The sequence below is a fragment of the Heptranchias perlo genome, chromosome 34, assembly GCF_035084215.1.
Source record: "Heptranchias perlo isolate sHepPer1 chromosome 34, sHepPer1.hap1, whole genome shotgun sequence".
Classification (NCBI taxonomy): Eukaryota; Metazoa; Chordata; class Chondrichthyes; order Hexanchiformes; family Hexanchidae; genus Heptranchias; species Heptranchias perlo.
Genome location: NC_090358.1, coordinates 28,791,515 through 28,817,057, shown reverse-complemented (window position 1 = coordinate 28,817,057; position 25,543 = coordinate 28,791,515). Strand labels below are relative to the sequence as shown.

Sequence of the window (25,543 nt, the reverse complement as noted above, 5' to 3'; positions counted from 1 at the left end):
TCCAGGCTCAGAATAAGACCATGCTAAAGATCACAAATGTGCTTCAGACTGCAAACTACCCGTAAGCAACAATGTGGGAGTTCAGGTAAAATGAGCATGATAATGTGGATATCAGAGGAAGGGAAGAAATTAAACAGTCTGGTTGGAGTTAAAAAAAAAGTTAGAAGACTTGACAATTGGGGTCTGTGCTGGGAAGGTAAAGGTAGATGACAATATTAAGATTTGAACAGTTAATAATGTTATAATTACAGTTGCCTTAAATTGACCCAGTATGAACCAGGAATGGAAGTACAGCAACAGATTACAAACTGATGATCCTAGCAGAAGGCAGGTGCTTGACACAATGCATCATGGGCCAGCACAGGCACGATGGGCTGAATGGCCTCCTTCTGTGCTGTACCTACTATGACCCCATTAGGAGAAACTCACATCTAGACTTGGTTCTTGGAAGCAATCAGGGTGGCATCAACAATTTAGATAATGTTGAACCTCTGGATTGGAGGTGATCTGGCAATCAGCACCAGCACAAAAAGATAGGATTTCAGAAAAACTGCATAACCTGGGCAGGCAGGGGAGGAAATTTGGATGGGGAGCCATTCTGCTGGCCCACCCCACCCAATACCATCTCTGGGACATTACAACAGGATGTAAATGACATATTTCCCTTAGCCAAGTTGGCTGCAAGGAACATGCACGTTCCTGGCATCCAGCATTGCTATAGGCCACAGAGGGAGCGAGTAAAATGTAAAAGAACACTTTGCACAAGTCAAAGCAGAAAATTTTAAAATTTAGAATTATGAAAAGTTTTTTTTCCCTTAACCGGCACCTTCACCTATGCTACACTGCGGCAAGGGACTGTCCAAATTTCCCTCCCAATCTAAGGCAGGTGCCATAGTAGTACCATAAATGGACCAGAGACCTGCTCCATATGTAAATTATCCTGATCCCAGGAAATGGGCTGGGGTAAGGCTGGAATGAAGCCCTACCACATTGCAATTTATAGTTTCATAGTATGAAACACAGAAAGAGGCCATCCGTGCTCTTTGAAAGAGCTATCCAGTTAGTCCCAATCCCCTGCTCTTTCCCCATGGCACTGCAAATTTTTTCCCTTCGAGTATTTATCCAATTCCCTTTTGAAAGTTATTAAATCTGCTTCCACCACCCTTTCAGGCAGTGCATTCCAGATCATTAATATATCAAATAGAGTTGCGTTCCTAATACCAACCCATGGGAAATACCACTGTATACTTCCCTCCAGTCTGAAAAACCGTCCATTATTCTCTGCTTTCTGTCCCTTAGCCAATTTTGTATCCATGCTGCCACTGTCCCTTTAATCCTAGGGCTTTAATTTTGCTAACAAGTCTATTGTGTGATACTTTATTAAATGCCTTTTCAAAGTCCACATACACAACAATACCCTCATCAAACCCCTCCGTTACTTCATCGAAGAACTCAATCAAGTTAGTCAAACACAATTTTTCTTAAATGAAAGTCAGCGCGGATTTGTTAATCAATTCATACTTTTCCAAGTGCCAATTAATTTTGTCCCAGATTACTGTTTCTAAAGTTTCCCCACCACCGTTAGGCTGACTGGCCTGCGATTGCCAGGTTTATCCCTCTCCCCATTTTTGAACAGGGATTTAACATTTGCAATCTTCCAGTCCTCTGGCACCTCCCCCATATCTGAGGAGGATTGGAAGATTGTGGCCAGAGCCTCTGCAATTTCTACCCTTACTTCCCTCACTAACCTAGAACGCATCTCATCTGGACCAGTTGACTTTTCTCAAGAGTACTTTTGAGTACCTCATCTAAATTTATCCTATCCAATATCACTAGTACCTCCTCCTTTACTGCTACATTGTCAGCATCCTCTTCTCTGTGACGTATTCATTTAGTACCTCAACCATACCCTCTGCCTCCACAAGATGATCTAATTTTTTGTCTCTAATCAGCCCCACCTTTCCTTTGACTACCCTTTTACAATTTAAGTTTAGAAAAAAAATTTTGGGTTCCCTTTTAAGTTAGCCGCTAATCTACTTTTATACTCTCTGCCCCTCTAATTCCCTTTTTTAGGTCTCCTCTATAATTTCAGTATTCAACTTGGCTCTCTACTGTATTACAAACTTTACATTTGTCATAAGCCTCCTTCTTCTGTTTCATTTTAATTTCTGTATCTTTAGATATGTCAAGGAAAACTGATTAAAAAGGATAAGTGATAGAATAATTGATTGTGAAGAATTTTAAATTGTTAAAACTGATTATTTTCTAGATGTTATTTTCACTGAGGGAAAAAGTATTGCTTCACTATCCAATTAGTATGGTACAGCAATTATTAGAATATTTTAAAAATCAGTCAGCATGCAGTACTTGTTGAGTTAAAAAGGCTGAAGAATTAAAAACATTTCTTGGGGAAATGGCGTAATTCCTTCCAGGTGAAGGACAGCAGGGGTGAAATTTGTTGAAGTAGCTGTATACCAATAATACAAGTCAGGAGGGGAAGCTCCAACTTGACAAAACTTGAGGATATTACAAATAAAATAGGTAGCAGAAGTTTCCATCATATAATTTATTTGGACTTCCAGAGACCTTAAGCGAGTAATGAAACTAACATCTGCGGGAATCAAGGGCAGAAAGTGATGCCGAGGGAATAGAAAATACCAGCCTCCACATTCAACGGATCATATTCCACCAATACTGCCACCTCCAGCACGATGCAACCAAACACATTTTCCCCTCCCCTTTCAGCATTCCGAAGGGACTGTTCCCTCCGGGACACCCTGGTCCACTCTTCCATCACCCGCAACACTCACTCCCCTTCCCCCAGCATCTTCCCACGCAAACGTAGGAGATGCAATACCTGCCCTTTCACCTTCTCGCTTACCACCGTCGAGGGCCCAAAACACTCCTTCCAGGTGAAACATCGGTTTACTTGTACTTCTTTCTACTTAGTGGATGGTATTCGCTGCTCACGACGTGGTCTCCTCTACATTGAGGTGACCAAACGCAGATTGGGTGATCGCTTTGCTAAACACATCCACTTAGTCCACAAGCCTGACCCAGAGTTTCTGGTCGCTTGCAATTTTAATTCTCCATCTCGTTCCCACTCTGACCTCGGCCTCCTATAGTGTTCCAATGAAGCTCAAGGAACAGCACCTCATCTATCACTTAGGCACTAAACCACCTTCCGGCCGCAACACTGATTTCAACAACTTCAGATCATAACCACTACTCCCATTTTCTCGGGCAGCAAGTGCTGGTAATGGTTCTGCTGTTGCCATTTACATCTTCTCTGGATCTATCTTTTGTTTCTTTATTGTTCCATTACCACCCTCCTTGCCTTGCATCATCATCCCTTTTGTCATTTAATCACTCCTACCCTCCACTATCACAGACCATCCCATTTGTTCTTTACCTAACCCCACCCCCACCAACCCCTCCGCCAAGCTCTGTAGTTGCTTAAAAAGTGTTAAATCTCTAACATCTCCCACTTCTGATGAAAGGTCATCGACCTGTAACTTTAACTGTTTCTCTCTCCACAGATGCTGCCTGACCTACTGAGGGATTAAAGCATTTTCTGTTTTTATTTTAGGTTTCCAGCATCCGCAGTATTTTGCTTTTGTATAAGCTTAGAGAGGTAACGTTGAGGCATTATAATGCCACACTTAAGTAATAAGTAATGTTGGAAACATTTGTCACCACAATTCAAAAGCACATGCATTGGAAAGAGTGTAGAAAAGGGCAACAAGAATCATACCAATATAAAGACCATGACCTACGAGGAGTCTAAGCTGTACAATCTAAAAAAGGTTAAAAGGGCAACCTCACTGGAGGCACAAAAACACATACGGCATTGCCAGCTTACTTGGCAGAAGCAAACTAAGCGGACATGTGGCTCCCACTCTCAGCAACATTCAACGCCTGGGAGAAAACACACCTCCAGCTTTCTCATTCAGTTAGCAAATGGATAGCAACTGTATTGCAATAGGTCTCTTGTAAATGCTAAATGCAAAAATTCTCTCAAAACAGGCATTGCCATCTTCAAATCATGCAGAATTGGAAAAATGGACATAGACAGCTCATTCGTGCTGAATACATCTGCACTTCAATTGATCCCATGGTAAAGAAGCTTGGGTATAAAATACCATCACTTAGACTATTCAGACATGGTTTCTCACCTCATGATACAGCTACAGGTCAATTTTAAATCACCAATTATTTACCTATTTTATAACCAAAACCAAATTTTCAAATGCCCTTTCTTCTATAGCCCTCAGCATGTCTTCTCCGTTCCCATCACTTTAATCCACAAATTGTAGCTGACTGGACCGCACCCAAACACACACACAGGTCAGTTACAAAAAAAAACACAATTTTTTCTAATCAATACAAGAACACAAGCAATTGTAAGTAAATTATGAGTAGTGTAGACTTGAGGTTCTGTCTTCACTTACCTCCGTGCTCTAAAAATACTCGAACACATCTTTCTTTGCCTCTAGCTGCAGAGAAATGGAGCAGTGTCCATCCATTAGCATCTCGACCATTAGGAGAATAGCCTTGCTCCAGCATCTTGCGCACTGTGTGAACATCACCAACTGCAACAGCATTTTGGATTTGCAGTTCCTGCTGCAGTTCCGGGTTTCTTCTACAGTGATGATGGAACATGCTAGTGAGTCACGTTGTCACAATAGATGCATGAGGTCAATGTTCTACACCTTCATCAAACTTTAACAAGAATTCACAAATTAGTTAGACGTAATGGCAATCTCCAAATCATTTTACAAAAATTAAACCCTCTAATAGAATCCACAATTGAAAAAACCTGGTGGTAAGTTTAGCAAATCCATCTGTAACCAGAATGGTAGAATCTGTTAAGAGGGTTCTGTCTGCTTAACAATAACAGGTTTCTTTGTACTATGAATTCTCAACAACAGACTTTGTGAAACTAAAGGGCCTCTTAGGCAGACAATACCATTCTACTCTTTAAAAAAAACAACCCATTTGTCTACCACAAGCTTGATACCAAACAGACTTAAATGTGCACTGCTGGAGAAAAGTTCAAATTTCCTAAGGATTTTTAAACTTCAAGCATACAATTTGTTCTCCCTCCCTCAAAGCTAATAAATTGTGGGTAATCCATCAGTGCCTCTTTCAGACTTTCCCCCATATTTATAGCTGAGTAATTTAAAATTAACAGAATGAGCATATGTAACACAAAACTTAAAGCAGGATTTACCAATCTAAACAATCACAAAAAAAGGTGATTAATGAATTGAACACTATAAATATCCATCACCTGCATAGAGCATCTTAAATGCTCTTTTCTGCTCTTCCCACCATTTAGCTATAAATTTTACTTCTGTATAGTACTACAGTATGTTGTGCTGTGTACCACACAGTACGTTAGTTGGTCAAAGAAAAGTCAATTTAGATCTATTAACACCAACATAATTTTGATGCAATTTCCAGTTACCACCCAGTAAAATTCATATTCTGTAATAATTGGTTAATTCAAGCAGAATTCAATAAACTAATAAAGGATTAGAGTAAATCAGTTACACTTTCCTGGATTAATCGTGCATTTTTGTAAGGTAATATGGTTATCACATGAGACAAACTCAAGATTGTTCCAAATGGCTGAACCAAAAGGTGAGTTGAATCTTGACACATTAGCGAACTTGACAAAACTGTTGATATCAAAACCCTCGTTTATCCGAAAGATTGGTTATTTCAGGGAAATATTGCAGATGTTTAACACAGGACGTAGCATTGACACTCACATTGACAGTACTAAAATGATAGACTGCGACCTTATAGGGTCCTGTTTCATTATTTAAGTAATATGCAACCTGCACACTGTGTAGGAGTGGAGTAAAGCCCAGCACAATTGGCAGAGAAAGCCAAACGTCTTGCACGCTTGTATAAAAGGTCTTCTGCACAAGTGATCTCCGACTTGGATTTCCTAGAACGTCCTAGGACCTACACTATAATATCAGACTGCTGTGATTCAAACCTACACTAAAACTAATGAGCAAACTTCTAACCACAACAAACTGACATCCCTGCAAGAACAAAAATAAATAGGTCAGTCAGCATTTGTGGAGAGAACAGACAGTCAAAACAGAATGGGACAAAGGGTGGGTATGAGAATAGACTAGCGACTAACATAAAAGGGAATCCAAAAGTCTTCTATAGGCATATAAATAGTAAACAGGTAGAAAGAGGAGGGGTGGAGCTGATTAGGGACCATAAAGGAGATCAACACATGGAGGCAGAGGGCATAGCTGAGATACTAAATGAATATTTTGCACCTATCTTTACCAAGGAAGATGCTGCCAAAGTCACAGTAAAAGAGGAGGTAGTTGAGATATTGGATGGGCTAGAATTTGATAAAGAGGAGGTACGAGAAAGGCTTGCAGTACCTAAAATAGATAAGTCACCCGGTACGAATTTTTAAAAAATTCATTCATGGGATGTGGGCGTTGCTGGCAAGGCCAGCATTTATTGCCCATCCCTAATTGCCCTCGAGACGGTGGTGGTGAGCCGCCTTCTTGAACTGCTGCAGTCCACGGATGGGATGCATCCTACGTTGCTGAGGGAAGTAAGGGTGGAAATTGCAGAGGTGCTGGCCATAATCTTCCAACCTTGGTTCAATGAGGAGTGTAGAAGAGCATGCCTGGAGCAGCACCAGGCGTACCTAAAAATGAGGTGCCAACCTGGTGAAGCTACAACTCAGGACTACGTGCATGCTAAACAGCAGAAGTAACATGCTATAGACAGAGCTAAGCGATTCCACAACCAACGGATCAGATCAAAGCACTGCAGTCCTGCCACATCCAGTCGTGAACGATGGTGGACAATTAAACAACTAACGGGAGGAGAAGGCGGCTCTGCAAACATTCCCATCCTCAATGATGGTGGAGTCCAGCACATGAGTGCAAAAGACAAGGCTGAAGCCCAGATAGGTCCTGTCCACAAAAAGCAGGACAAATCCAATCCTGCCAATTACCACCCCATCAGTCTACCCTCAATCAGCAGCAAAGTGATGGAAGGGGTCGTCGACAGTGCTATCAAGCGGCACTTACTCACCAATAACCTGCTCACCGATGCTCAGTTTGGGTTCCGCCAGGACCACTTGGCTCCGGACCTCATTACAGCCTTGGTCCAAACATGGACAAAAGAGCTGAATTCCAGAGGTGAGGTGACATCAAGGCAGCATTTGACCGCGTGTGGCACCAAGGAGCCCTAGTAAAACTGAAGTCAATGGGAATCAGGGGGAAAACTCTCTCGTGGTTGGAGTCATACCTAGCACAAAGGAAGATGGTAGTGGTTGTTGGAGGCCAATCATCTCAGCCCCAGGGCATTGCTGCAGGAGTTCCTCAGGGCAGTGTCCGAGGCCCAAACATCTTCAGCTGCTTCATCAATGACCTTCCCTCCATCAGAAGGTCAGAAATGGGGATGTTCGCTGATGATTGCACAGTGTTCAGTTCCATTCGCAACCCCTCAAATAATGAAGCAGTCCGAGCGTGCATGCAGCAAGACCTAGACAACATCCAGGATTGGGCTGATAAGTGGCAAGTAACAGTCATTGCCTGCCACTTGTCTGGCATTAATATCTCCAACAAGAGAGAATATAACCACCTCCCATTGACATTCAACGGCATTACCATCGCCGAATCCCCCACCATCAACATCCTGGGTTCACCATTGACTAGTCATATAAATAACCGTGGCTACAAGAGCAGGTCAGAGGCTGGGTATTCTGCAGCAAGTGACTCACCTCCTGACTCCCCAAAGCCTTTCCACCATCTACAAGGCACAAGTCAGGAGTGTGATGGAATACTCTCCACTTGCCTGGATGAGTGCAGCTCCAACAACACTCAAGAAGCTCGACACCATCCAGGACAAAGCAGCCCGCTTGATTGGCACCCCATCCACCACCCGAAATATTCACTCCCTTCACCACCAGCACAAAGTGGCTGCAGTGTGTACCATCCACAGGATGCATTGCAGCAACTCACCAAGGCTTCAACAGCACCTCCCAAAGCCACGACCTCTACCACCTAGAAGGACAAGAGCAGCAGATATATGGAAACAACACCACCTGCACATTCCCCTCCAAGTCACACACCATCCCGACTTGGAAATATATCACCGTTCCTTCATCGTCGCTGGGTCAAAATCCTGGAACTCACTTCCCAACAGCACTGTGGGAGAACCTTCACCACACGGACTGCAGTGGTTCAAGAAGGTGGCTCACCACCACCTTCTCAAGGACAATTAGGGATGGGTAATAAATGCCGGCCTCGCCAGCGATGCCCACATCCCATGAACGAATAAAAAAAAAAATCCTTAGATAAGGGGGTGGTACCAGAGGACTGGAGAATTGCAAATGTTACATAGTTGTTCAAAAAAGGGTTTAAGGATAAGTCCAGCAACTACAGGATAGTCAGTTTAAACTCTGTGTTGGGGAAGTTTTGAGATATGATAATCCGGGACAAAATTAATAGTCGCCTAGACGAGCGTGATTAATAAAGAAAAGCCAGCATGGATTTGTTAAAGGCAAATCGTGTTTAACTAACTTGATTGAGTTTTTTAATGAGGTAACAGAGGATTGATGAGGGTGATGCGGTTGATGTCGTGTATATGGACTTCCAAAAGGCGTTTGATAAAGCGTCATAGAATAGGCTTATCAGCAAAATTGAAGCCTATGGAATAAAAGGGGCAGCGGCAGCATTCATACGAAATTGGCTAAGTGACAGGAAACAGAGCAGTGGTGAATGGTTGTTTCTCGGACTGGAGGAAGATGGTATACCATGGTGTTCCCCAGGGGTCGGTGCTGGGACCGCTGCTTTTTTTGATATGTATTAATGACTTGGACTTGGGTGTCCAGGGCACAATTCCAAAGTTTGCAGATGACAAAACTTGGAAGTGTAGTAAACAGTGAGGAGGATAGTGATAGACTTCAAGAGGACAGATAGGCTGGTGGAATGGGCGGACACATGGCAGGTGAAATTTAACGCAGAGAAGTGCAAAGTGATACATTTTGGTAGGAAGAATGAGGAGATTAATATAAACTAAAATGGTACAATTCCAAAGGGGGTGCAGGAACAGAGAGACATGGGGTATATGTGCACAAATCTTTGAAGGTGGCAGGATAGGTTGAGAAAGCGGTTAAAAAAAGCATACGGGATCCTGGGCTTAACAAATAGAGGGACAGAGTACAAAAGCAAGGATGTTATAATGAATCTTTTATAAAACACTGGTTCAGCCACAGCTGGACTAGTCTCCCCAATTCTGGCACCACACCTTAAGGATGTGAAGTCCTTAGAGAGGGTGCAGAAAAGATTTACTACAATGGTTCCAGGGATGAGGGACTTCAGTCACGTGGATAGACTAGAGAAGCTGGGTTGTGACGAAAGGTCTTCGACCTGAAATGTTAACTGTTTCTTTCTCCACAGACGCTGCCTCACTTGCTGAGCTTCTTCAGCGTTTTGTTTTTATTTCAGATTTCCAGCATCTACAGTATTTTGCTTTTGCTGGGGTTGTTCTCCTTCGAGCAGAGAAGGAGAAGAGGAGATTTGATAGAATCATAGAAGTTTACCACATGGAAACAGGCCCTTCGGCCCAACATGTCCATGTCGCCCAGTTTATACCACTAAGCTAGTCCCAATTGCCTGCACTTGGCCCATATCCCTCTATACCCATGTAACTGTCCAAATGCTTTTTAAAAGACAAAATTGTACCCACCTCTACTACTGCCTCTGGCAGCTCGTTCCAGACACTTACCACCCTTTGAGTGAAACAATTGCCCCTCTGGACCCTTTTGTATCTCTCCCCTCACACCTTAAATCTATGCCCCCTCGTTATAGACTCCCCTACCTTTTTTGACTATCTACCTTATCTATGCCCCTTATCTATGATAGAAGTGTCCAAAATCATTAAGAGTTTAGATAAACTAAATGAAGAGAAACGGTTCCCATTGGCAGAACGGTCGAGAACCAGGGGACACAGATTAAAAGGTGATTGGCAAAAGAACCAAAAAGGTGACATGAGGAAAAACCTCTTTTATGCAGCGAGTAGTTATGATCTGAAATGCACTGCCTGAAAGGGTGGTGCAATCAGATTCAATCATGTCTTTCATAAAGGAATTGAATAACTACTTGAAGGGAAAAACCTTGCAGGGCTACAGGGAAAGAGCAGGTGAATGGAACTAACTGGATTGCTCTTACAAAGAGCTGGCACAGGTTTGATGGGCTTCTGTGCTGTAACCGTTCTATGATTCTGATTGAGAACAGAACGGTAAAACGAGAACAGTTAATGTTTCGGGCTCGTACCCTTCATCAGAATTGAAAAATAAGAGAAAACAAGTGTATTAATTGGATCCGAAATAGGTGGAGGAGGAGGAAAAATAAACAGGGAGGAGGTATGACTGGAGTGATACTTCCAGACACCAACAAATCTAACCCCACATCGCCAGCAACCCCTGCTGCAAGGGAAATGGTTTAAAGTCTGAATTTACTGAAGTCAATGTTCACTCGAGGGCTCAGGAGAAAGAGATATTGTTTTTGAAGCTAGTGTTGAGTTTCATTGGAACAGTTAAAAGGCTGAGGTTAGAGTGGGAATGGAAGGGGCAGTTCGAGTGGCAAGCCACAGGGAGTTTGGGGGTCACATATGAGATCAGAACAGGGTGTTTCGCAAAGTGGTCACCTAATTTGCATCCAGTCTCCCCAATGTAGAAGAGATTGCACCATGAGTAGTGAATACAGTATACCAGATTAGAGGAAGTACACGTAAATTGTCTCACATGGAGGTGGCGTTTGGGGCTCTGGACAATGGTGTGGGAGGAGGTGTATGGACTGGGGCGAGGGGGGGAACCCTTTGTCAGAGCAGGGGGGACAGGGCTGCAACCTCCCCGCTGACCTGCTCTCTCTTTTTGGAGCAGGTAACACACTGCATCATCTTCTGTTCAAATCTCAAACCTATTTGAATTTCAAACCCAATCCCTAGGCCATTTTCCATCATTCCCATTTTCTTCAGGCCTCCCACTGCTTCACCTATTCACACATCCTTTCTTTTTTTTAATGCTTATTTCCATTACTTGACTGAGATGATCAGCTGCATTGTCCAGCAATCGTTCCGCTGGTATTTCCTCTATTTATGCTCATTTGTTTTCCAATTTCCTGTTTCTGATTTTATTAACATGCATGTCCATCCCCTATTTTCCAGTTCTGAAGGGTACAAGCCCGAGACATCGACTATCTATTCTCTCCACAGGTGCTGACTGATCTGTGTGTTTCAATCTTTTTCTGTTATTTCAGATTTTCAGTATTTTGCCTTTTGTTTACGTTGCTGCAGGGCCTTGTGGTGCGTGGAGGAGGCATTGTTTCAAAAATTATAGGCCCTTTAAAGTAATCTATCGTTCCTTCTTCATTAAGCATCTTTCACACACTGGAGGAGCATACTGAAGTGGTACACTTTAGAAGCAGAGGTCTCTGAAGAGGAGCCATACCAGCACAAGTCAAATCTAAAATAAGTGCCTCCTTAGTTGGGACAATAAGTTGATGCCAGCTTCTGTCATAGGCTTCAAATGCTGTAGCCCATTTGTGATTGCTGGTGGGCAATCGCCAGCCACTTAAACATGCAAGGTTGAATCCACGTGGTATCCAGAGGTCCTCAGCACAGCCCAATTATCAATGGTGGATACATTGAGATCAGCAATTCTTGACTTGGGAGTATTTGATGCATCTTAAATAATGCACCACATGTGGTTCAAGTTATCTTTATGGGTACAATGTTGCAGGCAGCTGTCATGTTTTGGCAACAGGCATTCATGCATCAATTGTGCCCACCAGCAATCACAAATGGGTTATTATATTTTGCACGGTATTTGAAACCTTTGACAGAAGCTAGCGTCAATTTATTGCCCCAACTGAGGAAGTATTTATTTTGTTTTAGGGCAAGCAATATATTGCATGGGTCAGTGTTAGCAACCATACCAGATTAACAAGAGCCCAAATAGGGTATTCACACTTCAGTGCAAATTGCAATTACAATTTTGTGCCTCAGCCTCTTTTACGCACTTGCAATATCAGACATCTTTGTGTGCACTGGAACCTGGCTGTCCCAGAAACAAATGAAGTTGGGCTCTACATCTACATTGTGTGGAGCATCCTAAATGCAAAATATATGCAACATATAGGGAATCTGACAGCAGGCAAAGCGACAAGGAAGCAACCTCAACAAATGATACAAAAATATAATCAAAGACCGACAGATATAACAAACTCACTATCAACAACAAATGTATACCAATTTTTCTTCACTGTTATGGGATTGTTGCTTGAGACAGAGGAGTAATTACCCAGGTGAAAGAATTTAGGTGAAACCAATGTTGGAGCTGAAGGCACATGACATCACACAAAAAAATTAATAGCAGTATTTAAACTGGTATCAGTAAAAGTGACCATGATGCTGTCGGATTGTCATAAAAACCCAACTGGTTCACTAATATCCTTTATGGAAAGAAGCCTGCCGTCCTTACCCAGTCTGGGCCTATATGTGACTCCAGTCCCACGTCAACGTGGTTGACTCTTAACAACTCACTGAACTACTCTAGCAAGAATCATAGAAAGGATACAGCATGGAAGGAGGCCATTCGACCCATTGAGTCCGGCTCTATGCAAGAGCAATCCAGTTAGTCCCACTCCCCCAAGCAATCCTCGTAGTCCTGCAATTTTTTTAAAACTTTCAAGTACTTATCCAGTTCCCTTTTGAAGGCCATGATTGAATCTGCCTCCACCACCCCCTCGGACAATGCATTCCACATCCTAAGCACTCGCTGTGTAAAAAAGATTTTCCTCATGTCACCTTTGGTTCTTTTGCCAATCACCTTAAATTTATGTCCTCTGGTCCTTGACCCTTCCACCGATGGGAACAGTTTCTCTCTATCCACTCTGTCTGGACCCTTCATGGTTTTAAATACTTCCATCAAATCTCCTCTCATTCTTCTCTGTTCCAAGGGAAATAACTCCAGCTTCTCCAATCTACCCAAGTAACTAAAGTCCCTAATCTCTGGAATCATTCTAGTAAATCTCTTCTACACCCTCTCTAAGGCCTTCACACCTTTCCTGAAGTGCACTGCCCAGAACTGGACACAATACTCCGGTTGTAGCCGAACCAGTGTTTTATAAAAGGTTTATTGTGACTGCCTTACTTTTGTACTGTCTCTATTTATAAAGCCCAGATCCCATATGCTTTTTTAACCGCTTTCTCAACCTGCTCTGCCACCTTCAAAGATTTGTGCACATATACCCCCAGATCTCTCTGTTCCTGTACCCCTTTTAGAGTTGTACCCTCTAGTTTATATTGCCTCTCCTCATTCTTCCTACCGAAATGTATCACTTTGCATTTTTCTGCGTTAAATTTCATCTGCCACCTGTCCGCCCATTCCACCAGCCTGTCTTATATCCTCTTGAAGTCTATCACTACCCTCCTCACTGTTCACTACCCTTCCAAGTTTTGTGTCATCTGCAAATTTTGAAATTGTGCCCTGTACACTCAAGTCCAAGTCATTAACATATATCAAGAAAAGCAGTGGTCCCAGCACTGACCCCTGGGGAATACCACTGTACACCTCCCTCCAGTCCAAAAAACAACCGTTCACCACTACTCCCTGTTTCCTGTCCCTTAGCCAATTCTGTATCCATGTTGCTACTGCCCCTTTTATTCCATGGGCTGCAATCTTGATGATAAGCCTACCATGCGGCATTTTATCAAACACCTTTTGAAAGTCCATATCCACATCAACTGCATTGCCCTCATCTACCCGCTCTGTTACATCAAAAAACTCCATCAGGTTAGTTAAACACGATTTGCCTTTAACAAATCCGTGGTGGCTTTCCCTAATCAATCCACCCTCATCCAAGTGACTGTTAATTCTGTCCCAGATTATCGTTTCTAAAAGTCTCCCCAACACAGAGTGTTGGGGAGACTTTTAGAAACTGGCCTATAGTTGCTGGGTTTATCCTTACACCCTTTTTTGAACAAGGGTGTAGCATTTGCAATTCTCCAGCCCTCTGGCACCACCCCAGTACCTCCACAATTTCCACCCTTACTTCGCTCTGGAACCTAGCATGCATCCTATCCAGACCGGATGACTTATCTACTTTAAGTACAGCTGGCCTTTAAAGTACCTCTTCTTTATCAATTTTTAGCCCATCTATTGTCTCAACTATATTATTGTTATCCCAGTCTATATTAGGATAGTAGAAGTCCCCAGTTATCACTACTCTTTAGCTTTTGCACCTCTCTGTAATTTCCCTACAAATTTGCTTCTCTATATCCTTCCCACTAGTTGGTGGCCTATTGAATACACCCAGTAGTGAAATGGCACTGCTTTTATTTCTTCTCTCTAACCAAATATATTCTGTCCTTGACCCCTCCAGTACTGCAATATTCTCAATCAATACTGCCACCACCACTCCTTTCTTTCCTTCCCTATCTTTCCTGCACCTTGTACCCAGTCTCCGTTATCGCCACGACATCGTATTCCCATGTGGCTATTTGCGTCTGCAGCTCACCAACCTTGTTTACCACGCTTTGTGCGTTTACACACGCGCACTGCAAACCAGTCTTAGACTTTCTTTTACTCTCTCTTAGTCTGATCCCACCTAATACTGTACTATTACTTGCTTTAGTGCTATTTTTCTCCCCCGATCCTTTGCACCCCTTGTTTCTCCTTTCCATTGCTACATCCTGGTGCCCATCTCCCGCCAAATTAGTTTAAACCTTCCCTCACAGCACTGGCGAACCTCTCTGTTGAGGTGCAACTTGTCCGGCCTATACAGGTCCCACCTTCCCCAGAACTGGTCCCTGGAATTGTGCCCTCTAGTTTATATTGCTTCTCCTCGTTCTTCCTAATGAAATGTATCACTTCGCATTTTTCTGCATTGAATTTCATCTGTCACATGTCCGCCCATGCCACCAGCCTGTCTATATCCTCTTGAAGTCTATCACTATCCAAGTTTCGTGTCATCTGCAAATTTTGATCTGCAAGCCACCCAGCTGTATCAAATCTCTAATATGCAGCAGTTCAAGAAGGTCCACTACCACCTTCTCAAGGGCATATGTCACTATTCTATCATAGTCACTGGATTAGTATCCTGGAATTCTATACCTAAAACCATTGTAGGAGCACCATCACAATGACAAAGATAAGGCCCATCAACAGCTTTTCAAGGTAACTAGCGCTGGGCAATAAATGCGGCCTTGCCAATGTCAAGCATAATCCAAGAACAAATTTTTAAAAGCCCACCACATTCAATCCACAAACTTTAGTCCCTGTTGTCAGAACTTTTTGGTAAAGCTTAAACTGTCTTGTCGTGGCATTTTCCCATATAAACACAACTCACATTTTGCTGATGGAGCCAGACAACAAGGCAATGGAGTGATTTGATGGGTTCATTACTATGTAATTACAGGCTGTGATCACTAGGTGGTGCTGTATTATCTCCCCCACAAATCACTCAAAATTTTCATCCTTTCAAAGCTGCTGAAATTTCTAATGTCCAAAATAAGGTTGTAAACAATAAAATTAAAATATTACATATTTCATAATATGATTAAAATGTATCCATTGCATTGTTTTTGTCTTAATACCTACATTAAAGTTTTTACTTCAAGACCTATGTCTCTCCCAAAATGCTGGGCTTGGATTGGATAGTCACTCCTCTGGGTAGAAATGTCAGCTAAAGGCACACCCTGCAATCTGCCCAAATGCAGGGTGCACAATTTCCTGGGATGCATCAATAACATTTAAGCTGGCTAAATGATAGAGACTGAGAGAAGGGTTCTAACAAAATTATTTAGTTGCCTTTCAAAATTATTTGACGATAAGCTAAAGGATAAATTTCCAAAGGCTTATTCAGGTCAAATTTATATTGAATGTCCTTTTTAAAACCAGAGAATGTGTGTGCATGATTGAATGAAAAAAAAAGAACAAAAAAGAAAAAAGCTTAGTTGAACCCATAACCTTCTACATAGATGTGGAGATGCCGGTGATGGACTGGGGTTGACAATTGTAAACAATTTTACAACACCAAGTTATAGTCCAGCAATTTTATTTTAAATTCACAAGCTTTCGGAGACTTCCTCCTTCCTCAGGTAAATGTTCAGGATCCTGAACATTTACCTGAGGAAGGAGGAAGTCTCCGAAAGCTTGTGAATTTAAAATAAAATTGCTGGACTATAACTTGGTGTTGTAAAATTGTTTACACTTCTACATAGAAACAGAGGAAAAGGAGTAGGCCATTCAGTCCCTCGAGCCTGTTCTGCCATTCAATTAGATCATTGCTGATTTGTACCTCAACTCATTTACCTGCCTTTGATCCACATCCCTTGATACCCTTACCCAACAAAAATCTATTAAACTCAGTCTTGAAAATTCCAATTGACAAACCATCCACAGTAGGAAGAACAAGTTCCCGACTTCCACTACCCTGTGTGTAAAAAAGTGCTTCCTGATTTTGCTCCTAAATCTCACCTCAGTCAGAAGGTTGTGGGTTCAAGTCTCACTCCAGAGACTTGAACACAAATTCCAGGCTGACACGCAGTATTGATTCATATCAATTAGTGTTGATTGTATTCAGGTGGTGGGTATCAATTGGGGACTCTCTTGTATCCTTTTTATAGGAGAGTTTACATAGGGTGTGGGGTGCATGCAAGGGGAATCTCTGAATCAAGCTTGGAAGCTATTAAATACCAGGCTGTAGTATTCTATCCTTCACCACACGGCTATCCAATTTTAACACTATGCACTGTCGGAGGGGCCGTCCTTTGGATGGGACGTCAAACTGAGGCCCCACCTGCCCTCTCAGGTGGACGTAAAAGATCCCATGGCATTATTTCAAAGAGCAGGAGAGTTCACCCCAGTGTCCTGGCCAATATTTATCCCTCAACTAACATCACTAAAACATGTTGGGCTGGATTTTGCTGTAATAGTAATGGTGAGGCTAACGGTGCTCACCCTTATTCACGTACAAATCGGACAGTAACTTCCGGCGCCCACACCTGTGCAGTTAAACGCGGAAATCTGGAAGTTGCTGGCTGAGATGCGATGCTCCTCCAAAAGCTGCACGAAAACGGCATCTCACTGTCTGGCTCCCCGTTCAAATGTATTGAACGGTGTGACGTTCCTGTACTTACTCGATAGATACAGGCTTAACTCGCGAAAGAGAGTTTGTCTATTCCAGTGTAAGTACCATTTTAAACAGTGTGGTAAGTTTTAATTACTGCCAAACAACCTTTCCAGCACTGAAAATTAACTTTTAAAAGTGTGGAGTCTCATTCCTTCAGGTATTAATTACTGTTGGCTATTTAAAAAATGTAAATAAAAAAGTTTTTTAAAAACTTTTTCTTTGTCTCCTTCAACTCTTAGTTCAATTTTTCTTTCCATCTCTCTATTTCACTTTCTGTATCTGATTTGACATTGAATTCACTCTAACTTACACTTCCTGTTTCAGTCTCTGTGCTGCTTATTAACTATGCTTCAATCTGATTGGTTCAGGAGATACACAGATGCTTGCCCTGTTCACACAGGTCCCAGATGCCCTGTAGAGGGGGCCGCGCTCAACGGCTCTCTGATTTACAGGAACTTGAGTAAAAGATCGTAGAAAGTCTCTGGGCAAGTGCAAGCCTAACGAACTGCGCAGCAAAATCCGGCCCCTAATCTGGTCATTATCACAGTATTGGACCGTGGCAAATTGGCTGCCACGTTTCCTACATTACAACAGAGACTACACTTCAAAACTACTTCATTGGCTGTAAAGCACTTTGGGAAGTCCTGGGGTCATGAAAGGCACTATATAAATGAAAATCTTTTTCTTTCTTAAATGGCATGGCTCTAATTTTATTATGCCCTCTGGGTCCCCCCACCAGAGAAAATAGTTTCTTTGTATCTATCCTATCAGATCCCTTAATCATTTTAAACACCTCAATCAGATCACCCCTCAACCTTCTAAACTCAAAAGGAATACAACCCAAGCTTATCAACCTGACCTCATAATTTAACCCTTTAAGCCCTGGTATCATTTTGGTGAATCTGCACTGTACCATATCTTTCCTGAGGTTCGGTCACCAAAACTGAATGCAGTACTCCAGATGGAGTCTGACCAAGGCTCATTTCACATCGTTCACCTGACGAAGGGGGAAGCCTCCGAAAGCTTGTGAATTTAAAATAAAATTGCTGGACTATAACTTGGTGTTGTAAAATTGTTTACAATTGTCAACCCCAGTCCATCACCGGCATCTCCACATCTTAACAACTGAAGCATCATTTCCTCACTTTTGAATTCCAATCCACTTGAGATAAAGGCCAACATTCCATTAGCCATTTTGATTACTTTTTGTACCTGCAGAAATACATATAGAAGTTACAATATGAAACAGAGCATGCAACCCAACTGTGTCAGCGTTTACCCTCCACACAAGCAAATAGTTCTAATTATATTTACCCACCCTCTTATCCAACCATCCAATCTAATCTTGAATGCTGACATAGTTTTTGCCTCAACCATTTTCTCGAGAAGTGAATTCCACAGCCTCACAACTCTGTGTGAAGATGTTTCTCCTGCTCTCTGTTCTATATGTCTAATATTTAATCTTGTATCTATGGCTTCTCATTCTGGACCCTCAAATACTGGAAATAGATTAACGGGTCATTTGATGTTTGTGGAAACTCGCTGTGTGCAACTTAGCTGTTGTTTGCTTACAAGACAATAGTGACTTTATGTCAAAAGCTATTCTTTTGTTGTGAAGCGCTTTGGAGCATCCTGAAGACACAAAACGTGCAATATAAATGCAAGTTCTTATACAAAAACCCCAAATTCACTGTTAAAGATTAAAACAAGATAAACATGAATATCAGAGGCAAATGACTGGAAAAATCATGTAATTATATGAGACATTTGTTCATGAAACAGATTTTACATGCCCAGATTTGACTAAGTACATATGTAAGGTATGTGAAGAGAAAAAAATGTAGCTACTTTCCAAGAACCGATCAAAATATATTTACTCTAGTGAGCCCATCTCTTACAAACTTCTTTTTAAGTCTCCCATTACAATAACAACTTACATTTGTACAGCACCTATAACGTAGTAAAACATCCCAAGGAGCTTCACGGGAGTGTAATCAGACAAAAATGGACACTGAGACAAAGAAGGAGACATTAGGACAGGTGACCAAAAGCTTAGTCAAAGAAGTAGGTTTTAAGGAGGGTCTTAAAAAGGAAGAGAGAGGGGTAGAGAAGTTTAGGAAGGGAATTCCAGAACTTGGAGTCTAGACAGCTGAAAGCTTGGACGCCAGCGGTGCAGCAAAGGAAATGGGGATGCACAAGAAGCCAGAATTGGAGGAACGCAGAGTTCTCTGAAGGTTGTAGGAGGTTAGGATAGGGAGGGGCGAGGCCATGGGAGGATTTGAACACAAGAATGAGAATTTGGCATTGGAATGGTGGCAGTCCCAGACCGGGAGCCAACGTAGATCAGCAAGCACAGGGGTGATAGGTGAACCGGACTTGGTGCTAGTTAGGATATAGGCAGCAGAGTTTTGGATGAGCTTAAGTTTATGGAAGGTAGAAGATGAGAGGCTGCCAGGAGAGCATTGGAATAGTAGAGTCTGGAAGTAGCAAGAACATGGATGAGGGTTCCAGCAGATAGGCTGAGGCAGGGATGGAGACGGGTGAGATTACAGAGGTGATGGGAGAGGGTACGGGGTCGGAAGTTCAGCTCAGGGTCGAATAGGATGCCAAGGTTGCGAACAGTCTGGTTCAGCCTGAGACATGTAACCAGAGAGGGGAATGAAGTCAGTGGCCAGAGAACGGAGTTTGTGGCGGGGTCAGAAGACAACGGCCCACAACTTACTTACCTTGGACGCCACTCCATAATTTCGTCCATCCCAACCGCCATCAGATCCTTCGAAGCAAGTTCGCGAATGTGCACATGCGCATTAAAACCCGGAAATCGCGAACTTGCTCTGATTGGTTCAATGGCGTTTTGACAGTCCCGAATTAAAGGGCTAATCACGCCACAATCATATACAATCAAACACAATCACAAACTTAACCATCTGCCCAGCTGGAATGAAGATACCTACGCCACGAGAAGGTACACTTGAAAATACCAGCCCTACACTACTTTTTAAAAGCATGAAGACTTATATTGACTGCAAAACAACAAAAAATTAAATTTTAAAAATGTAGAATGGCTAATTATACTTATTAATTTTTTTTGATTAAAAAATTTAAAATAACTTAACTTCCGTATGTTTAAGTAAATTAAATAATTTCCTTGCATTTTTATAATCAAGTACACTAAATTTTTCTTTAAACATACGGAATGTCACTTTAAATTTATGCGTTTAACTTGCCTGCTTGCGGGCAGGGCTTGCAGTCCCAGTGTTTCCACGCGCACATGGCCTGCACTGATAACAGAACGCACCACTGAGGAAGATCTCAGAATCCACCAAATTTACGTTCTGGACCACGCAGTAAGTACATTCGTACTTTTTATCTGCAGGAGGTGCAGAGAGCCTTGGCACGCCGGTTGGAGCAAGTTCCGGCTCAATGGCTTTGGTCTTCCTAATATTTAAATAGTGGAAATTTCTGCTCATCCAGTACTGACAAATTAGAGAAAGTGGAGGGGTTGAGAGAGATGGTGGTGAGGTAGAGCCTGATGTGTTTTCGAATGATGTCGCTGAGGGGGAGCATGTAGATGAGAAATAGGAGGGGGCCATGGATAGGTCCTTGGGGGACTTGAGGTAACGGTGCAGGAGTGGGAAAAGAAGCCATTACAGGAGATTCCCTGATGTGACTGGATAGATAAGAATTGTTAAATCTTCTGTCCATCTATTAATGTTAAAAAATACAATGCCAACTCTCCAGACATTACATAGTTACAGATGCAATACAATCCGTAAATAAAACCCGGTGACTTTGTGCTGACTGCTTTGCAAACTGACAAGTACTTTTCAATCTGAATAATTCCTCCACCAAACAATTAAACTCTGATTCACCTCAGTGTTACTTTATTTCACAATTAGACTTGTGCCCCTAAATGCTACAAAAAGAAAGCCAAGTCTGACCCAAAGATTAATTTCAACAATGCAGAGCAATTGAACCTTATAGCCTTAAAGCAATGCTTATATATATTAGCAAAATAACCTGTTACCTGATAGAATGCTCCTCTTCCTTATAGACCAGCTTATCTTCTGATTTAACATCAGTACCATAGGAATCTGCTCAAATCTATACTAAAGGTTTTACACATGCCGCACCCCATCACAATTTCTATACCACTTCCTGTAACAGTTCTCTCCAAGACTTCATCATGGTCTCTTTTATCCTAATGTAGACAAATGAATTCTACCACACCTTAAAGGATCATCCTTCCCACTTCCCAGCCTTGGTTCTGCCAACCCTGACTTCCACCCTGTCAGCACCTGCAGCAGACCACAGATATGTTAAAATAAACTGCAAGCAATTGAACAGCAAGTGAAGTTTAAGTTTTTTAAACAATGGTTCTTGCAACTGGGATAACGTAAATATTCTACCTCCTGCAAGGTGCTCTTTTACAGATGCAAATCACTTAAAATATAGAGTTTCAGCTCCCTCTCCACATTGCACTATGTCTCCCAGCTTTTTAATTGACCTGTCAAGCAGGCAAAGTCAGGGGTCTGACCTGTAACTGACCCCAGCTTCATTTCAAGAATCCAGAGCCAGTAGAGATGTTGGATCACGAAGAAATGACAATGGGGAAGTGGTGACTGAGAACAGAACTTGTGCAAATACTAGATTGTAGTAGTGGGAGAAATGCCAAAAATGAAGACACAGTTGAAGGGCAAGTGTAGACTAGAAACCTTTAAAATCAGAAGGGAGGATATATTGGGTAGTTGTCCAAACTAGGTAAGTGCTGGGCCCAGCAGACTCTGAAGGAGATAGGCCTGGAGACTGCAAATCCCTTCAGCTATTTTCTAGAGCTCGGTGGAGGAGTCACAAACTGGAGGATTGGAAAATAGTAAACATGACTTTTTTTTTGTAAAAAAGGGTCTAAAGATGAACTGTCAAATTACAGACCTATAAGCCATGCCCTGATTTGAGAAATTATTGGCACTATACGATGTGATCATCTTGAGGCACAGTGGTTAATTGGAGATAGCCAACATGGTTTTGGAACCTGCAGGTCACGCTGAACAAATTTACTGGATTTTTGTGAGATGGGTTACAGATGTAATGAAATGGGCCTAGACAACAGATACTGTATATTTGATTTCAGCAAGGCATTTGACACTGTTCCACCTAATAGACTACTGCATAATACTGCTGAAAAACATAACAAAGAATAACAGTTTCAAATTAAGGACAAAAAAGAAAAATGGGAAATTCAGGTAACATTGGTTTCAGTGAACGATGAAACATGTGAAACAGACTGCCAGCAAGGGTAGCAGAACAAGAAACTATGACAGGGCTCAAAAAGGGACTAGACAAGTTCGTTCAGCAAGCAGGGTTCAGTGTTATTAAAATTCTAGATTGTTACAGCACAGAAACAGGCTCTTCTAGTGATTTTTCTACCCGAGCCAACTGGTCTAATCCCACTCTCCAGCTTCCCCCTTTAATTTTCTCTTTTTCAAGCAACCTTCTAATTGCCTTTTAAACAAAGAATTCAGCAATGGTTTGTGGCAATTCATCTAGCGTCCCCATCAGATTTAGTAATGCAGGAAGGTGATCTTGTGGGAAGTTGGATGCGTAGGGTAGATGAACCAATGTTCTAATCCTCCTTCAAAATGGTACCATGTTCCACCATCTGGTCTCAAATGCCTATGTTCTATTTTACAGGATGTAATGTGCTGCTCTTATAAAAGAATGCATACTGTAACTACCTGTGAGCACCAGATGATGTGTTTGCCTAAAATAAATTATAAGACACAAGTCATTCACTGTAAAGAAAGTACCAATTCTACCTGCATTTTGTACTAAAATGATTGATTTTCTGTCTCGTCTTGCCAATCAGAAGAAAATATTCTCATTCTTTCCTTTTCTAGGACATTTGTGAGCAGTTTGAAGCTGCAGAATCCCAAGTCAAGTTACTTTACATGCCTACAGAGAACGATCAAGCTGTAAAAAGTTCAGTAGTTCTATTTTCTTCCCAGCTGAACGTATTGATTTGTGGTGGAGTACAGTTCAACGAGCACTAGCAGCCCTCCGATACCTTGCCCTAGTGTCCATTCTTCGTCAGCCTAAGCAGCAAGATGCCACACGCTATGCTATCATGGTGACCATCACACGGAGCTCAATCGTGCCCTTACCTGACATGCACAATCAAGTACTTTCCAGCAGGAGTCACTATTCAGCAATTAGGAGCATAAAGTCTCACTGATTTTACACCTCCCTACTCCAAGGATGCGAGGCCAATCCTAGTACCCCAGTTTTGCCCTGGTTGAAAACAGATGACTCAGCACAAATCAGATGGTACATTTTGTCCGTCGCAATCTGATTTTGGTGCTGGAATATAAATTTACCATCAAGTCCACTTTCAAAAAGCAACAAGAGTGTTAACAATTCAAATCCCTCACCAATTATTTAAGGAGCGAGCTTGGATAAACCAACAGCTCCGTAATTTTGTTTTTATTACGCTTTTAAAAAAAAAACGCGTTCATGGGATGTGGGCGTCGCTGGCGAGGCCGGCATTTATTGCCCATCCCTAATTGCCCTTGAGAAGGTGGTGGTGAGCCGCCGCCTTGAACCGCTGCAGTCCGTGTGGTGATGGTTCTCCCACAGTGCTGTTAGGAAGGGAGTTCCAGGATTTTGACCCAGCGAAGATGAAGGAACGGCGATATATTTCCAAGTCGGGATGGTGTGTGACTTGGTGGGGAACGTGCAGGTGGTGTTGTTCCCATGTGCCTGCTGCTCTTGTCCTTCTAGGTGGTAGAGGTCGCGGGTTTGGGAGGTGCTGTCGAAGAAGCCTTGGCGAGTTGCTGCAGTGCATCCTGTGGATGGTACACACTGCAGCCACTGTGCGCCGGTGAAGGGAGTGAATGTTTAGGGTGGTGGAAGGGATGCCAATCAAGTGGGCTGCCTTGTCCTGGATGGTGTCGAGCTTCGAGTGTTGTTGGAGCTACATTCATCCAGGCAAGTGGAGAGTATTCCATCACACTCCTGACTTGTGCCTTGTAGATGGTGGAAAGGCTTTGGGGAGTCAGGAGGTGAGTCACTCGCCGCAGAATACCCAGCCTCTGACCTGCTCTTGTAGCCGCAGTATTTATATGGCTGGTCCAGTTCAGTTTCTGGTCAATGGTGACCCCCAGGATGTTGATGGTGGGGGATTCGGCGATGCTAATACCATTGAATGTTAAGGGGAGGTGGTTAGACTCTCTCTTGTTGGAGATGGTCACTGCCTGGCACTTGTCTGCCATTATGTCACAAGTTACATTTTGAGCTTTATCCCAACCCTTAACTCACGTTCACAGTAAAAGGTAATTTTCATAAGCAGATCTGCATCTCCTCTGAACTGAAATTTACACCCTTGTACATGAAGTGAATGGGATATTGTGCCACAAGAATTACCCTTTTATCAAGTTCTCCTGTCCATTCTAAGAAGTGTTGAGTAGCATGTTGTTATACCTTTACATTCAGTCTAAAACTAATAAAAATTTACAAATTAGATAATTACATTGAAGTAGAAAAAAGCAGCAAGATACAGTACAAATACTTATAAAAAAATAAAGATTGAATAAATACACAAAAGTTGATCATGTTCTCTAGAGAGTAAGGAGAGAAGTTAGGATAATTTTCTTCAGGCAGAAATAGAGGCAATGCCTTGCTAGAGGGAGTAGATGAGGCAGAGACCGAAGATAAACATTTGAAGCAGAGGAAGATACAGAGCTATGGGGAAAGAGCACGGAAGTGGGATTAGTTTTGGATTGCTCCAGCAAAGAGCCGGCAGTGGCCCTTATTCATCCTTCGGCAAATGCTTACCACTTCCTCAAAAATAATTCAAGATAAGGACATCTAAATTTTCCAGCACACTGAATATATCATGACTAAGTTGTTAAATGCACACCATCAGGTTAGCATTAATTTTTTTAAAAATTTACATTCTGCTGGAGAATTTTATGTGGACAAGTTATCCAACAATTTCCAGTGACAAGCAGCCAATCACAGCTCACTGCGGCAGGCAGGCCATACTGGCAGTGCAGTGCAATGCAATTTATGGAAGGTAAGGTGCTGTAATACTGAGCAAATGCTGTTTTCCTCCTGGACCAGGAGAACTATGGGATGTCTTTAATCAGTAAGAAGGACTACCTACAAATCAGGGAGTAAAATACCAACTTGGCACTGATGTGGTAGGAGCATGGAATAGAAAATGAGGAAGCATAAATTGACAAAATTTACTAATATTAATAAATATATAAGTTTGGATTACCATGGAGGGGGTGCAGAAGAGATTTATTAAGATTATACTACAGGTAAGAGGTTTTAGTTATGAAGAGAGA

At 42.2% G+C, this 25,543-nt stretch overlaps 1 protein-coding gene across 4 annotated transcripts in view; it reads right to left on the bottom strand.

Annotated features, from left to right (window-relative positions):
• asb7 (ankyrin repeat and SOCS box containing 7) overlaps positions 1-25,543 on the bottom strand; it is a 64,461-nt gene that overhangs the window by 35,025 nt on the left and 3,893 nt on the right. For 2 of the 4 annotated variants that reach the window (XM_067971649.1, XM_067971650.1), the window contains exon 2: positions 4,452-4,722. In XM_067971649.1, the coding sequence (XP_067827750.1) occupies positions 4,452-4,662 (211 nt within the window). In that variant the 5' untranslated portion in view covers positions 4,663-4,722. Of the gene's footprint in view, positions 1-4,451; positions 4,723-24,614; positions 24,691-25,543 lie in introns of all 4 variants that reach the window. The other 2 variants (XM_067971651.1, XM_067971648.1) reach the window with 2 other exon arrangements.